Source organism: Macrotis lagotis, chromosome 7 (assembly GCF_037893015.1).
Source record: "Macrotis lagotis isolate mMagLag1 chromosome 7, bilby.v1.9.chrom.fasta, whole genome shotgun sequence".
Taxonomy (NCBI): Eukaryota; Metazoa; Chordata; class Mammalia; order Peramelemorphia; family Peramelidae; genus Macrotis; species Macrotis lagotis.
Window position 1 is genome coordinate 106,714,956 of NC_133664.1, and position 14,337 is coordinate 106,729,292.

The 14,337-nt window shown below is 35.7% G+C and overlaps 1 protein-coding gene across 1 annotated transcript; it reads right to left on the minus strand.

Moving 5' to 3' along the window:
* Positions 1–2,926: 2,926 nt before the first annotated feature.
* On the minus strand, positions 2,927–3,866 carry TAS2R4 (taste 2 receptor member 4). The gene has a single exon (XM_074195120.1). The coding sequence runs from the start codon at positions 3,842–3,844 to the stop codon at positions 2,927–2,929; it is 918 nt and encodes a 305-aa protein (XP_074051221.1). The 5' UTR covers positions 3,845–3,866.
* Between the last annotated feature and the right edge of the window lie 10,471 nt (positions 3,867–14,337).

The window sequence follows — 14,337 nt, forward strand, 5'->3', positions numbered from 1 at the left end:
TGATACTCTATAAATAGGAATACAGAAGGTTTCCAATTAAGATTCCAGGACTCTTTGGAATGGCATAGTCCTTAATTGTCCATTAAGATGTAACTTTCCCTCTCCTCAAGCCTGGATGAGACTATGAGTTAAGTTAAATGCTATTATCTTAGATCCACAAAGCTGTATCCAAGGAAAGCAGTCTCTGAGATAACAATCTTTCCTTGATTTGCATCCACATGAGCCATAGACTCCCTTATAGCCTTCTATGAAACAAAGCCATAATCTTAGCCCCAAAGATGCCAGCAAATAGATGTCTGGTACCCCAGAAAGGTCACATTAACACATACCAAGACCACAAGTAAAAGAACTCATGACATTAAAAAAAGAATTTTAGATTTTCAGAGAAAAAAATATTAAATATAGAAACAGGAAATCTCCATAGTTATATCATACATTTGGTTTTTTTATTAGTTTTTTTTTTCAGTTTTTGCAAGGCAGATGGGGTTAAGTGGCTTGCCCAAGGCCACACAGCTAGGTAATTATTAAGTGTCTGAGACAGGATTTGAACCCAGGTACTCCTGACTCCAGGGCCCGTGCTTTATCCACTGCGCCACCTAGCCACCCCTGGTTTTTTATTTATAATTAAATTGACAAATATAAACAAGCATGAATACTTCTATTTACAAAGAAGAGCAGAAAGAAAGTAAAAGAAAGTAAAACTGAGATTCTCTATTACATACAGATGTTTTTAAGATACTTATTAAATTTAACATAATAATATCCACATTGCATTGTCTGTGTCCCCTTCTGAACTTCCTTCTCACTTCCATGGAATTTTTCCAATGTTTCAATGACATTGACATTCTTTTCCTTCTTTTCTTATTTTTGAAATCATTATCACTTTCTCTCTCAATTCTTCCCGTTGCCCTCCTCCCAAGGAAAAAAAAAATGAAAGTCTTTGTTTCTAATAGAATCTAGCAAAAAAATAATTCCTACATCTGTTGTCTGAAAATTTAAATCTCACTCTGTTCCAACATCATATCAGCTCTTTCAAGAGAGGAGAAGCCATGATTAGTCATTGCCTTGATCAGAGTTCTTAAATCTTTCAAAGTTGTTTTTAATTTACTATATTGTACTCATTGTATAAAGTCTTGCCCTAGTTCTGCACTTCAATCCGCAATAGTTCATTATAAGTCTTTCTCAATTTCTTTGAATCTGTCACTCTCATCATTTCTTAAAGTTTAATAATTTTTATTGTAACTTTCTTTACTCTGAATTTGACAAATATCCACAAATACAAAAGTTTTAATAATACAAAGAACAAAAAAAAGAAAATTGTATATGAAACTATATAGCTTATTAGATAAAATTTGGCACTTTTAAAGACAGAATGCACTCAGTTCTGCACATTAGTTTCAAAGCTGTCTCACTTATCTGTATTGCCTTCTGGATTGTCTTCCAATCTTTACTGTGCAGTTTCATTAAATATTTTATTACTGGGGTGGCTAGGTGGCACAGTGGATAGAGCACCAGCCCTGGAGTCAGGAGTACCTGAGTTCAAATCCGGCCTCAGACACTTAACAATTATCTAGCTGTGTGGCTTTGGCAAGCCACTTAACTCCATTGCCTGGCAAAAACCTTAAAAAAAAAAAAAAAAGAAAGAAAGAAAAAGGAGATGCATACCACTTGCATAGTGCATCAATACAGATTGATGATGAGCAGGACACAGTAACAATGATGACAGCTGTGACAATAACACCAGACTCTCTCACATACTATCCATTGTACCTTATCACTTCTCTGGAGAATAAGTTTTGTTTTAAATGAACTTGTTAATACTGTATTATTTTAATATTTGATATTTATTTCTGATTTCAGTTAAGATCTATGGACCAAGAAAGTCCTAAGAATCTTCCTATTTAGAGAAGATATTCTCTTCTATTTTCAACTTTACCTCCTACCCCCCCCACCCCCACCCCCATCTTTCCAATCAATAATCTGGAAATTTGTTTGTTTATATATTTCTCTATTACATTTCTCTTTTCTTCTTTCCCTTTATCACTTCCTTCTTTCCTCTTCTTTCACTTCCATTTCTTCTTCATTTGTCCCTTTTCACTTCCTTGCATAAATTTTATGCCTACCAGTGACACAGTTGAAAAGAACATAGACAAATTTATTCATAATTCAGAACCTTGTTGAGTAATTTAAGCTCCTTTAGATCAGGGTTTTTGCTGTTTCAATTTTAATAACCCCAGAACATACATAGAATTTTATACTTACTGAGTACCAATTAAATGTTCCCCAAAATGAATCAAATCAAATGAAAATGAACATAAATGCTAAAAGATTAATAAAAATATGAATAATTAGAAATAAAAATAATTTCATAAGATGAATAAAATTATGCTGGAGACAAGCAAACAAATATTTATTAAGTACCTACTTTGTACAAAGCATTGTGCTAAATTTCAAATATACAAAGAAAGACAGGGAAAAAACCCCAGTTTCTGCTCTCAAGGAGCTCTAATGGGAGAGATATCATGTAGACAACAATGTACAAAGATATATGTGGGATAAATTGATGATAGTCAATTTAGGAAAGGCATTGGCATTAAGAAGAACTAGAAAAGTCTTCTTGTAGAAGGTCAAGTTTTAGCTGGAACCTGAAGGAATCCAGGATAGTCAGGATAAAGAGCTGAAGAGGGAAATAATCACATTCATGGAGGACAGCCAGTGAAAATATCTATAGTCTGGAGATGGAGTGTCTTGTTCTTTGAATAGCAGGTAAGTCAGTGTCACTAAATTACAAAGTAAGTTGGGTTTTTGGTGGACTGGAAAGGTAGAAGGAAGCCAAGATATGAAGAAGCAGGATGGAATAGATTGGTCTAGATACTCAGGTTAGAGGTGGCTCATTGCAGTCTACATTTTCTCACAAATGCTATCTTCAATTGCACCAAAGAATGTTCTTTATTCTTGCTTTGAGTTTAGGGTGCAATAGAATAATAAAGATAGTATGTCCTGGAGAGTAAGTGCAGTTGATCATCATCAATATGACTTTGATCCAATAATTTCTTATCCCAAAGGAAGGGAGAAAGATAATCACTTGAGCAATGGAATAAGGAACATAGAGAATGAGAAAATAAATCATAACTTTCATAGCACCTACATGAGCTTCGGTCTGGGGGTTCCAAAAGTTGTTGGCATTTTTCAGCATCTTCTGCATATGACTCCTCAGGGAAGAGATTAACACAGAACAGGAAACCAAATTGATGACAAACTGAAGGCTGAAGCTCAGTACTACAGGGGCAAACATAAGGAAGATGGAGTCCCTGGTGCTGACCATGGTGCTGTTTCTCACATTCTCCTGAGTGGAGCCAAATGAGTTAGGGATTTTGCTGCTCAAGATAGACAGAAAATTCAGAAAGACAGGAACCAGTAGACATGCTAGCAATAGCCAAGGTGTCTTCAAGGATACATTCCGCTTTAGCCAGCAAAACAAAAAATAGTTGAAATTGGCAATCTTCACACAATAAAAAATGTTGAGCAAGGTTACAATCCAGAGGCTACAGGAATCCAAGAATATCCAAGTGTTCAATATTATCACAGTGATAAATTCATGATACTCACTGTCTAGAGAAATTAAACTGAACAATAAGTGCAGGAACATTAGGCACAGACTTATACATCTGGTAATGGAGAGACCGGACAGGATCATATCAAAGGAGCAAAGGCTTTTACTTTTAATCCAGGTCCTAAAATTGACTATCATGATTAATAGGTTTCCAACAATTCCTATCAGAAGCTGAGTTAGGCAGAGAAGTGTGAAGAAAATCTGAAAGAAAAATGAAATGGGCAGAAGCATCTTTGTGGGTCCAGGATTCTCAACTTGTTGTGATGTAAAAGGAGAAATTCCAGTACTGTTCAGATCTGCACATGTGACAAAACTATTCTTTTTTCCCAGAACTGCAAATGAGATTAGGGTATTAGCTAAGGACCAGCTGCTTTTTCTGGGATGCAAATCTTCCAAGGATTGGATTACATTACTGCTCCTTCATTCACATCCTCTCTATTTTCCTTAGGGGGAATATAATTATATCAAACAAGGAAAATCTTGGCATGAAGGAAGGAACATGTCAGTTGGAAGAGTGTCAGAGTTAGGGTTTATCCTTTTCTTCCTTTAAGACTATACTTTCAATCTTTCATCCTGTACTAGTTTCATGCTCCTATGGTAAAAGATTAGTCAGAATAGCTGGTATAAATTCAACTCTTCCTTACTGCAGAGGAAAGAAAATATTAGATATTGACTAGTCTATGTCTCATAGTTTTTATAAATTTTAGTTATAATTCTTATTGGTATCTTGAGAAGCACTGTGATGTAGAGAATAAAGTTTCTATCTTAAAGTCAAGAAAATTTGGATTCAAGTCCTACCTATGAGTCATATTCACCATGTAACCCTGGGCCATGTAACTCTCTAAACTAAAATAACAAAGAATATGTATCACTGGGGATGGATTTTGTCCTCTCCCCAGTAACACATTAATGAAATCATCCTGATTTTGATACTTACTTGCTGTATTACCCTGGGCAAATCAAGTAGACTCTTGGTGACTCAAGCAACTCTCTAGAGCTGTAAAATTATTTGACAGTAGTTGGAGGGGATTCTCTCACTTTGAGCTCCCTATATTAGTGAAATCACAGGTATAGGTTTTATAGTTATAAGATACTCAAGTATTCCTGAGGAGACAATGAAATTGCATTACCTCTACTAGGTCTGATGTGTGAGGCTACACTAACTTTTCAAATCATAGCAGAGAAAGAGGGAGATAGACAGATAGATAGATTGCTGACCATTCCTCCTGCCAAAAAAGAACACAAACAGAAATTGAAAGGCATTCCTTTTCACCTTCCATACTGAGATGTCAAGGAGCATGTTGCTCCCCTGTCTTTTCTTCCCCTTCTTACACATAAAGCCAGAAGCCTGAGGAGATGCAGAGTTGTTCCCTTCTATCTGCACTCCAAATGAAGAGAAAAACAGAAAAAATAAAATAGCCAAGAACATGTCTACTGATTCCAATCTAGCTATGTCACCTGTCCCCATGCCTGCTACTTATCTCCTTCCCCTGAAACTCATAATGCTTTCTACATTACAAGCTAAGAGTTGAGAGCTATCAAAGGTAATCTAAAATAATGAAGTAGAGAAATAAATAATCAAGATATCTGACAAGGGTGGCAGCAAAGCAGATCCCTCACAAATCCTTGTGACCCCAAGTTGCACTTATAAGTTGTTGCAAATGTTGGGCATGGAGAATAAGGAATGGTTGCATGATATGTATTATACTAAAAAATCATTGATAACAACATTCTTAACAACTTGTGAATTTTTCTATCTGGTCTTGGCATTGTCCATGGTCAGAAATGATGGAATTCAGACAGATTTTGTCTCCACCTTCTATTGAGTCCCCTTCATTAGTTTCCTCCTACAAACTAGCTCCTCTAATATAATTCTGAATGAAGTTTAGAAATTCAGTGAATATTTACTGCATTAATGAACAAAGGATACTCCTAAAGGAAAGACAGTATAAAATATCAAGGGTAGAAGTGATATCCAAAAGACAGAGAAAGACAGACAGAGATAGAAAGACAAAGGGAAAGAGACACAGAAGGACAGAGAGACAGAAGCAGAGGGAAGAATGAAAGTTATTTGAGTATGAGGATGCTCCTTCATTTTGTCCTTGTATCTCTAGCACCTAGCATAAAATCTTGCTTGTTATGTGAGTTTGAATTTCTGGATATTAGGGATCATCTAGTCAAATCCATTTATTTTATAGCTTACAGAACAAGAAACTCATATTTGGAAAGGGTCTCAGAAATCATTTATTTCAAACCATACTTGTACAGGAACCCCCACTATGGTATTCTTGATTTGGACTCAATTCTTCCTGATTCTAGGTCCAGCCTTTTATTCGCTGAGTTATCTAGCATTCTATTCAGACCATTGGGAGTCTTCAGTTAGTGATCTACTTTGTAGGTGTACTTTGAAATAGGTTGCCAGATATCATACTTGTTCATCTCAATTCTCAATCACTCTGGGATTTTCAATTTTACATAGTGTTTGTGTGTGTGTGTATGTGTGTATATAACAATAACTATAAATCAACAATTAGCATGGAAAGCATTATGTAATATTTTTCTAATAGGAATGATAGATTTACACTGATTCAGTCTCATTTTCTCATTTCATTTTCATGGAAAAATAGAAAAAGAAAGAAAAGTCAGATGAAGTGATTTTCCAAAAGTTATTCACCTATTTACTAAGACTAGTCAGTAAAAGTAAACAAACATTTGCTAAGTATGTGGTATCTGGTGCTAAGTACTGGGGGGGGGGTGGTGCAGGGGTGGGGGGAGAGATATAAAAACTCTACCAAAAACATTTTCTCTGCCCTCAAAGAGCTCACATGTCTAAGAGGAAAAGACAATATGCAAACACCTATATCTATATAAAATATATTTAGCACAAATGGAACTGAAGTCTCCTAAATAAATCCAGTTTTGTTACCATTGTCTAATTGTTGACTTCTATCTTTTGTCTGTTTATTCTCCATTATCTTGAAGTGACAGGTAATCTGCCATCAAGGATGTTTGAGGTGATTTTAAACCATTTATGATGAAAATGAAGCTGCTCATGGTGAAGAAACTACCAATCTGCATGCAATCAGAATACACCAAATTTCTCTTTTACAGACACCCAGGAAACATTCAGACCATAAAGACAATAAAAACTTCAAAGTAGTAGCAAAATGGACATTATTAAAGGGATAGAAAAAGATTCATGGAATTGAGGAACCTTTACTTTTAACAACAGAGCTATTTTATGGCTAATTGTAGCAGGAATTCTCAGTATCACATGAGGACAATCCAAATAGGGAATTCACTGAAACCTGTCCAAGGTAGGACCATTTATATGAATTTAAGCTCTTTGTTTAGAACCTAGAAAATTTTTAAATACTTGTGTGTTTCCTGATTAAAACTGAGAAACTGCCTTTGTTCAAACTATATTTAAACAAAGTATATCAATAGTTTCCTACAATCCCCACTCCCCACCCTTCATTTGTTGCCTCTACCTATGTTAATTCCTGACTCATTTTACATTCATTTCTATAGTGCTAAGTAGAACATAATGAGTTTTGAAGTTGTTGCCTGGTCCTCTCAAAGTCTGAAATTGGACATTTCAGAGAAAATGTGATGAGCTCCCCCTTCCTTTAACTGGTAGAACCTTAGGCAAGGTCTAAGAGACTGCCCTGAACTAAGAGGTTGATGGACTTATACCCTACCTCTAAGTGAGGTAGAAAAAAGTGAGGAGGACGAAAAGGGATCTATTTGCCCTCACCTATTCATCTAGTCAACATTAAAGCCCTCAGGATAACCTCAGGGTAAGCTATCTTATTTAGCAACTAACATAAAAATACTTAGTATATGATATTCAACAGAGTATTTTCTAGAATGAAAAAATCTATCAAAATTTGATTATTAATAGAAAACTTCAAGGGGGGCAAAAAGTAGGACAAATGGCAGAGAATGATTTTGATCCCTAAGGGTCTTAATTAACTTCTAATAGGAAGCAAGTTAGGTTTGTTTGTTGACATAAGAAACAAACAAAAAAAAAGAAACAAGAAACAGAAGGCTGCTTGTTGAGATAACAAACAATACACAGCAGCAGTTGAGTTGGAAAGCTGTATTTGATGTCAAAAGACCAAATTTCCAATTCTGCATTGCCCCCTAATATCTATATGACTTTGGACAAGTCATTCAAACTTGGGTTTCCTTCTTTACTGATTGAGGATCACAATGTCCAAACTGCAAATATCGAAGGAATATTGAGTTATCAACAAAATGTATAACACTTTGGAACTCATTAAAGTGCCATTTGAATGTTAGATACTATCGCTTCTTATGCTTGTTGTTATATAGTACCTGAAAATAAATCTTTAGACATGTATTAAGCACCTGCTATTTGTGGAGCCATGTGATAGAACCCTGAGGGAAATGTAAAATTTAAATAAAATAGAGCTCATGCTTTCATGAGAGTTTCCTATCTAACAGAAATATAAGACACAAGCACGGATGTCTATAATACTCAGCTAAGTGTATCAGAAAGGTCATTTTTGTTTAAGTGCTATGTGAAAAGGGAATGCAGTTACCTACAGAGAGGATCAAAAAAAAGGTAACTTTGTTTAGGGCTTAAAATAATAGAAATTTAAAAGGTGAAAAGAAACCTATATATTACACACACACACACACACATATGATTCTCTAGAACCAACTATATATCAAGATAGAAATGTGAATTCAACTGACAACAGATTATCTTGAGTACATTTTGTCTTTGCATGGACCATTAAAAATGGGCCTTCCCAGAGTGAGCATCTTCCAATTCACAGGATGCAGGATTTTAATCATTTTTGAAAACTACAGCCAATATTTTTATGGAAAGATTTCTCCATCTATTGGCCTCTCTTTTAAGTTAATAGTTTCCTACTTTTGGAGTTGAAAGAGATATTGCAGAACATCAGTAATACAACTTCTTTGTTGTAGAGATGAGAAAACTAAGGCACAATAAGGTTAAATAGCTTTCCCAAGGCCACATAGCCAGAAGTATCTGAGGCAGAATTCAAACTCAGATTTTTACTGACTGAGTTTTGTACTCTTTCCGCTGCTCCATCTGGTAGCCACTGCCATACTGAAAAAAGAATTGAATTTCATTGAACTGAGAGGTTCAAAGATCTTTAATTTAAAAGTGGTCTTTACTAGATCCATGAAGCCTTTGCTGAAGAGGAAGCCTAAACTTAAACCATTTGACTAATTCTATCATAACATCATGAAATAATCAGTTCCATTCATGAACATTTTTCCCTTATAAGTTTATTCATTCATTCATTCATTCAATGAATATGAAAATGTGTCCCTATTATATGGAAGATACCAACTGGTCTGCACCTTCAAATTACACTAATAATAGTTGTTTAATCCCAGGGAGCACTGTAACCAAGATCAAAAGAAATATAGTAAATTGGGAAACAATATTTACAACTAATGATTCTGACAAAGGACTCATTTCTAAAATATACAGAAAACTGAGTCATATTTTTAAAACAAAAAGCCATTCCCCATTTGACAAATGGTCAAAGGATATGCAAAGGCAACTTACAGATGAGGAAATCAAAGCAATCCATAGCCATATGAAAAATTGCTCTAAATCATTACTTATTGAAGAAATGCAAATTAAAGCTTCTCTGAGGTACCACCTCACACCTCTCAGATTGGCCAATATGACCAGAAAGGATAATGATCATTGTTGGAAGGGTTGTGGGAAATCTGGGACATTATTACACTGTTGGTGGAGCTGTGAACTCTGTGAACTATGCCCAAAGGGCAACAAAAATGACCATACCCTTTGACCCAGCAATACCACTACTGGATCTATACCCTGAAGAGATCATGAAAAGGGGTAAAAATATCACTTGTACAAAAATATTTATAGCAGCCCTGTTTGTGGTGGCAAAGATTTAGAAATCCAGTAAATATCCTTCAATTGGGGAATGGCTTAGCAAACTGTGGTATATGTATGTCATGGAACACTATTGTTCTATTAGAAACCAGGAGGGATGGGATTTCAGGGAAGCCTGAAGGTATTTGCATGACTTGATGCTGAGTGAAATGAAGAGAACCAGAAAAACACTGTACACCCTAACAGCAACATGGGGGTGATGTTCAACCTTAGAGGACTCGCTCATTCCATCAGTGCAACAATTGGGAACAATTTTGGGCTGTCTGAAAAGGAGAGTGCCATCTGTATCCAGATAAAGAGCCATGGAGTTTGAACAAATTTCAAGGACTATTCCCTTTAATTTAGAAAAAAAACAGATATCTTATTGTCGGATCTTGTTTTTTCTTAGACTTTTTGTCTCTTCCTTAAAGATATGATTTCTCTCTCATCACACTCAATTTGGATCAATGTATGACATGGAAACAAAGTAAAGACTGACAGATTGCTTTCAGCGGGGGGTGGGGAGAGGGAAGTAAGATTGGGAGGAAAATTGTAAAACTCAAATAATATCTTTAATAAAAATAAATTTAAAAAAAAATCCTAGGGAGCACAATTTTGAATACCCAACACCATACTTCCAAGTTACATGACAAATGAGGACAAGACATCTTTTTTCTGATTCCTATTATGCATCAAACTTCTCCACACCAAACTTTAAAAAAAAGTGTCAAAGGTAAAGTAACTTCAGCTGTCTCCATGATCTAGAACACTCAGAATCCAAAAGAAACTTTTTTTATCCTGCAATCACTTGGCACCCCTTTCCCACCTCCCCCACTACTGGAAGCAAAAGTGAACTAGCTAATCCACAGATCCAACACAGGGACTTGCAATAATACCCAATCTTATCCATAGTCTCCCTTTCCTCTTCCCAAGATAGAGGAGATCCCAGCTTCAGGATGCAGGTTTGTCTGGGAAGCTTGCTGGGACCTCCAAGAGCACCAAGGAGTAAGCATTCTGTGATGGATAGGATCTCTGCAAGAGAGAAGATAAACTGAGGGAAAGCATCTGCACACATGTCTGGGATTGCAACAGAATTCAATCCTCTATCACAACACACTCCCCTCAGAGTCTCAGAGATCTAAACTCCCAAAGACAGAAATCATACCCAGTTCCAGCAGCAGCAGTCTACAGACAGGGGCCAGGAATATGGTTCCAGTTACAGTGTCTCAGTAGTCTAAATCATCCAGACAGAAAAGTGTGGAACAGTACACAACATATCTCCAGGGAATTCAGGCAAACAAGAGGTTAAGTGATTTGCCCAGGGTCACACACTAGTAAATGTATGAGGACAGAGTGAACTCAAGTCTTCCTAACTCAAGATCTAGTGCTCTATCCACTGAGCCACCTTAGCTTCCTCCTTCAGAAAAATGCCTATCACCTAATTACACTGGACTGATAATTAGAGTCTTCAGTATTTTATGACATGCTCAAAGCGCTATCAAACCTTGTAAGCTTCATCTTCTTCCTATTTCATCTCATGATATCTTATCATCCAAGAATACTTCTATTCTATTTGGTAACTTATAGAATGCCAGAGACCAGTTCCTGGACAAACTTAGTACTGCTATCACCAAGGACTCCTCCTTCACTATAAATTAGGTACATTTCTAACAGTCTCAACTTCTGATCACAAGTGCTCCAGTCAAGTTTTCAATGTAACACACAACCCATTGCTAGGGAAATTCTACATTAAATCAAGAAATGGTGCCCTTAAGTATCTAATTTCTGATTCAGTTGCATTTAATTCAACAAGCATTCATTGAAAACCTACTACATTTTAGACACTATCAGAGATGCTAGGAACACAAAGACAAAAAAATGGACTCTGCTCTCAATAAGTTTACACTGTATTTTGAAGTAATAATAATTTTATATATATATATATATATATATATATATATATATATATATATAAATACAAACAAAAATAGAGGAAAAGTACTAAGTAATTTTAGCATGCAATGGGTTACAAGGCACTATCAACCAGAGGTAGCAAGAAAGGTTTTGTGAAGGAGGTTGTATTTAAATCTTGAAGAAAACCAGAAGCAGAAGTGGCATATATAAAAGGTGTAAAAGGAAATTATGATTTTCATATTGATTGATATATGTGTAATTAATTTACTAATAATTTAGATTTTTTTTGAGATTCATTGTCCCAACAGACTCTGACTTGGAAGTCAGAAATTCACAGTGAAAATTGAAGTAATCTATCAATTCTTGGCAATAACTACATTTTTGTGCTTTATTGTATCTTTGTATATTAAGTGAAGTATATCAAAAACTGTTGAACCTGTTCCCATCACAGTTCTTTGCCCTACCCAAGTAATGACCCCAAGACTTGAGAAGAATTGTTCCCCAAGAATTATTATACCTGTATTATCCTACACTTGTAAATTTGACTGCTAGTCCTTGGAATGATTGTTTTATAATTCATCTTCTTCCTCCCTTCCCTCTTCTGATGTTTGTATACAACCTCTGCCTTTACAACAGCAGGTGGAGTTATTCTAAGGAAAATTCTAAGTTTTGCAAACTCCATTCCCTACTCTGAAACTAATTAATTAAACCACTACTTGATTAAGTATTCCTATCTCTGATCAGCTCTGTCTCATCTCCAGACATTTCTGGGTTACAGAATGGTCCAGTAAAATTCTGTTAACAAGGGCACAGCTCTTCTTAGGCTTTCCTCTCTCCCTAGGTGTTGACACATTCACCTTCCCTGTACTCTCTTCTGACAATTTGGAGCAGTGTCCTCAGTGAAGTAGCCAATAGGATATGACTAAATTCTCTCAGGTTCTAGGGATAACCCTGTTATGGCAAGGATACATATCCACTATTCTACACTGTAGCTCCTGAGCTACAGTATACTTCCCATTCACACAAAACAATCACAATAACACATTGTCTCAATTTTATTTTTTAATTATGAATTTAACAAATACCAAGAAAGAATATTACATATGCAAAGTAGAATAGAAAAAGAGAATGATTTATGAATAAGTGAATATTACTTATAACTTGATTTTCTTTATTTTAAAAGTATATAATAAATTCAACATGTTACTTTCAAAACTGTGCTACTTATCTGTGTTGCCTTCTGAAATTTTTTCAGTTCTCTTCATTGGAAGTTTTAAATATGAAACATTTGCTAAACAAAAGGACAAAAGCCATCTTTAACAGAATTCTAACTTGAAACAGATCCTTCCAGTACACTATTCTCCCATTTTCCCTCCATGTTTCTTTCTCATTCTATTTTCTTCTTTCTCTTCTTCTTCTGCCTTCCCTGTCTATACTTCAAATCTGCAAGTAACTTTCAATGCTTCCCCATCATAAAATCATTACTGATCTGCACTAAGGGCCCCAGCTTGTTTACCCTACCACATTTCAATGATGTTTAAGTTCCTAAGCAATATCTCAGCTTTAGGGAGGTTCTTATTAAATCATCAGTGGAATGCTGTGGGGTAGTAGCTTCTCCAGTGGCAAAGTGCAGACACTAAATGACTAACCAAGGTACACTGTTCATTCCAGAACTTCTGGGGGGGGGGGGAATTATTGATTTTTCTGGAAGTAGCAAAGTGAAAGATAATGCATGAATCTATGTGACAAAGAGAGAAAGTCTTTTCAACTTTTTTATCCCCCAGAACTTTGCATAGTTTCTTTCACATGCAAGGAGCTAACTAAATATTTGATGAATTGAATCAAATCAAATTGTATTGAACAACTAAACTAAAAAGCTTGGATGAAAGATATGAAATCAGAAACAATAAAAATTATTTCCTAAAATAATACGGAAAGAACTCTTCAAGAATTGAGTAGAAGACTGGTCTGGATGCCCAAGTCAAGTTTTCCTCATGAAATGCCACCATCTGTTGCACAATAGAACATTCTTCATTCTCTCTTTTAGTTCAAGATGTATTAGAATAATGAAGAAAATATAACCTGGAAAGTAATCAGAGGTGATAATTACACAGAAATTAGGAATCCATACCCGAGCAACAGAAGAAGGACCCTAGAGGACTAAGAAGAAATAAGGAGAGAAAGGAAACCAAATTGATTATGAACTCAAAGCTTGAGCCCAGGTCAACAAAAAACCCCAAAAAGAAGAAGGCACTATTGTATTGAGTATGATCATATTCTCATATGATCCTGAGTGAAACTGGTTGAGGTAAGGCTTTTAGCAAGCAAGAATTATATAAGATTTGTAAAGAAAAGAAATAAAAGGGGCAGCTAGGTGGTGCAGTGGATAAAGCACCAGCTGTTGCATAAGGTCACAATTCAGAGGCTGCAAGAATCCAAAAAGTCTAAGAAAATGAAATTATTTTGGCAAGAGGCTCTGACCATTTGTTTTTTAGAAGAAAACAGATGGACATTAAGTTCAGGAACATTAGACTCAGACTTATGCATCTGCTGATGGAAAAACTAGACAGCATCCTAACAAAGAAAGTTTATTTTTTTAATTTTTGACCCAGGTCTTACAATTAACCACAATCATCAACAGATTTCCAGTGATCCCTATGAGGAGCTGAATTGGTGGAAATAAGTTGAAGAATATCTCAAAGAAAATAGAAAAGGACAGAAGCATCCCTGTCTGCCCAGGATTCCCCACTTCATGTTAAGGGAGAAATGCTGGGACTGATCAGGTTTGTACTTGGTTCCAAACAAGATAGAGCCAAGTCTTACATCTTTTCTCCCCAGAGATCCAAATGAGATTGATGCAGCATCAATCATTAAAAGACTAGATTTTTTTTTGTGG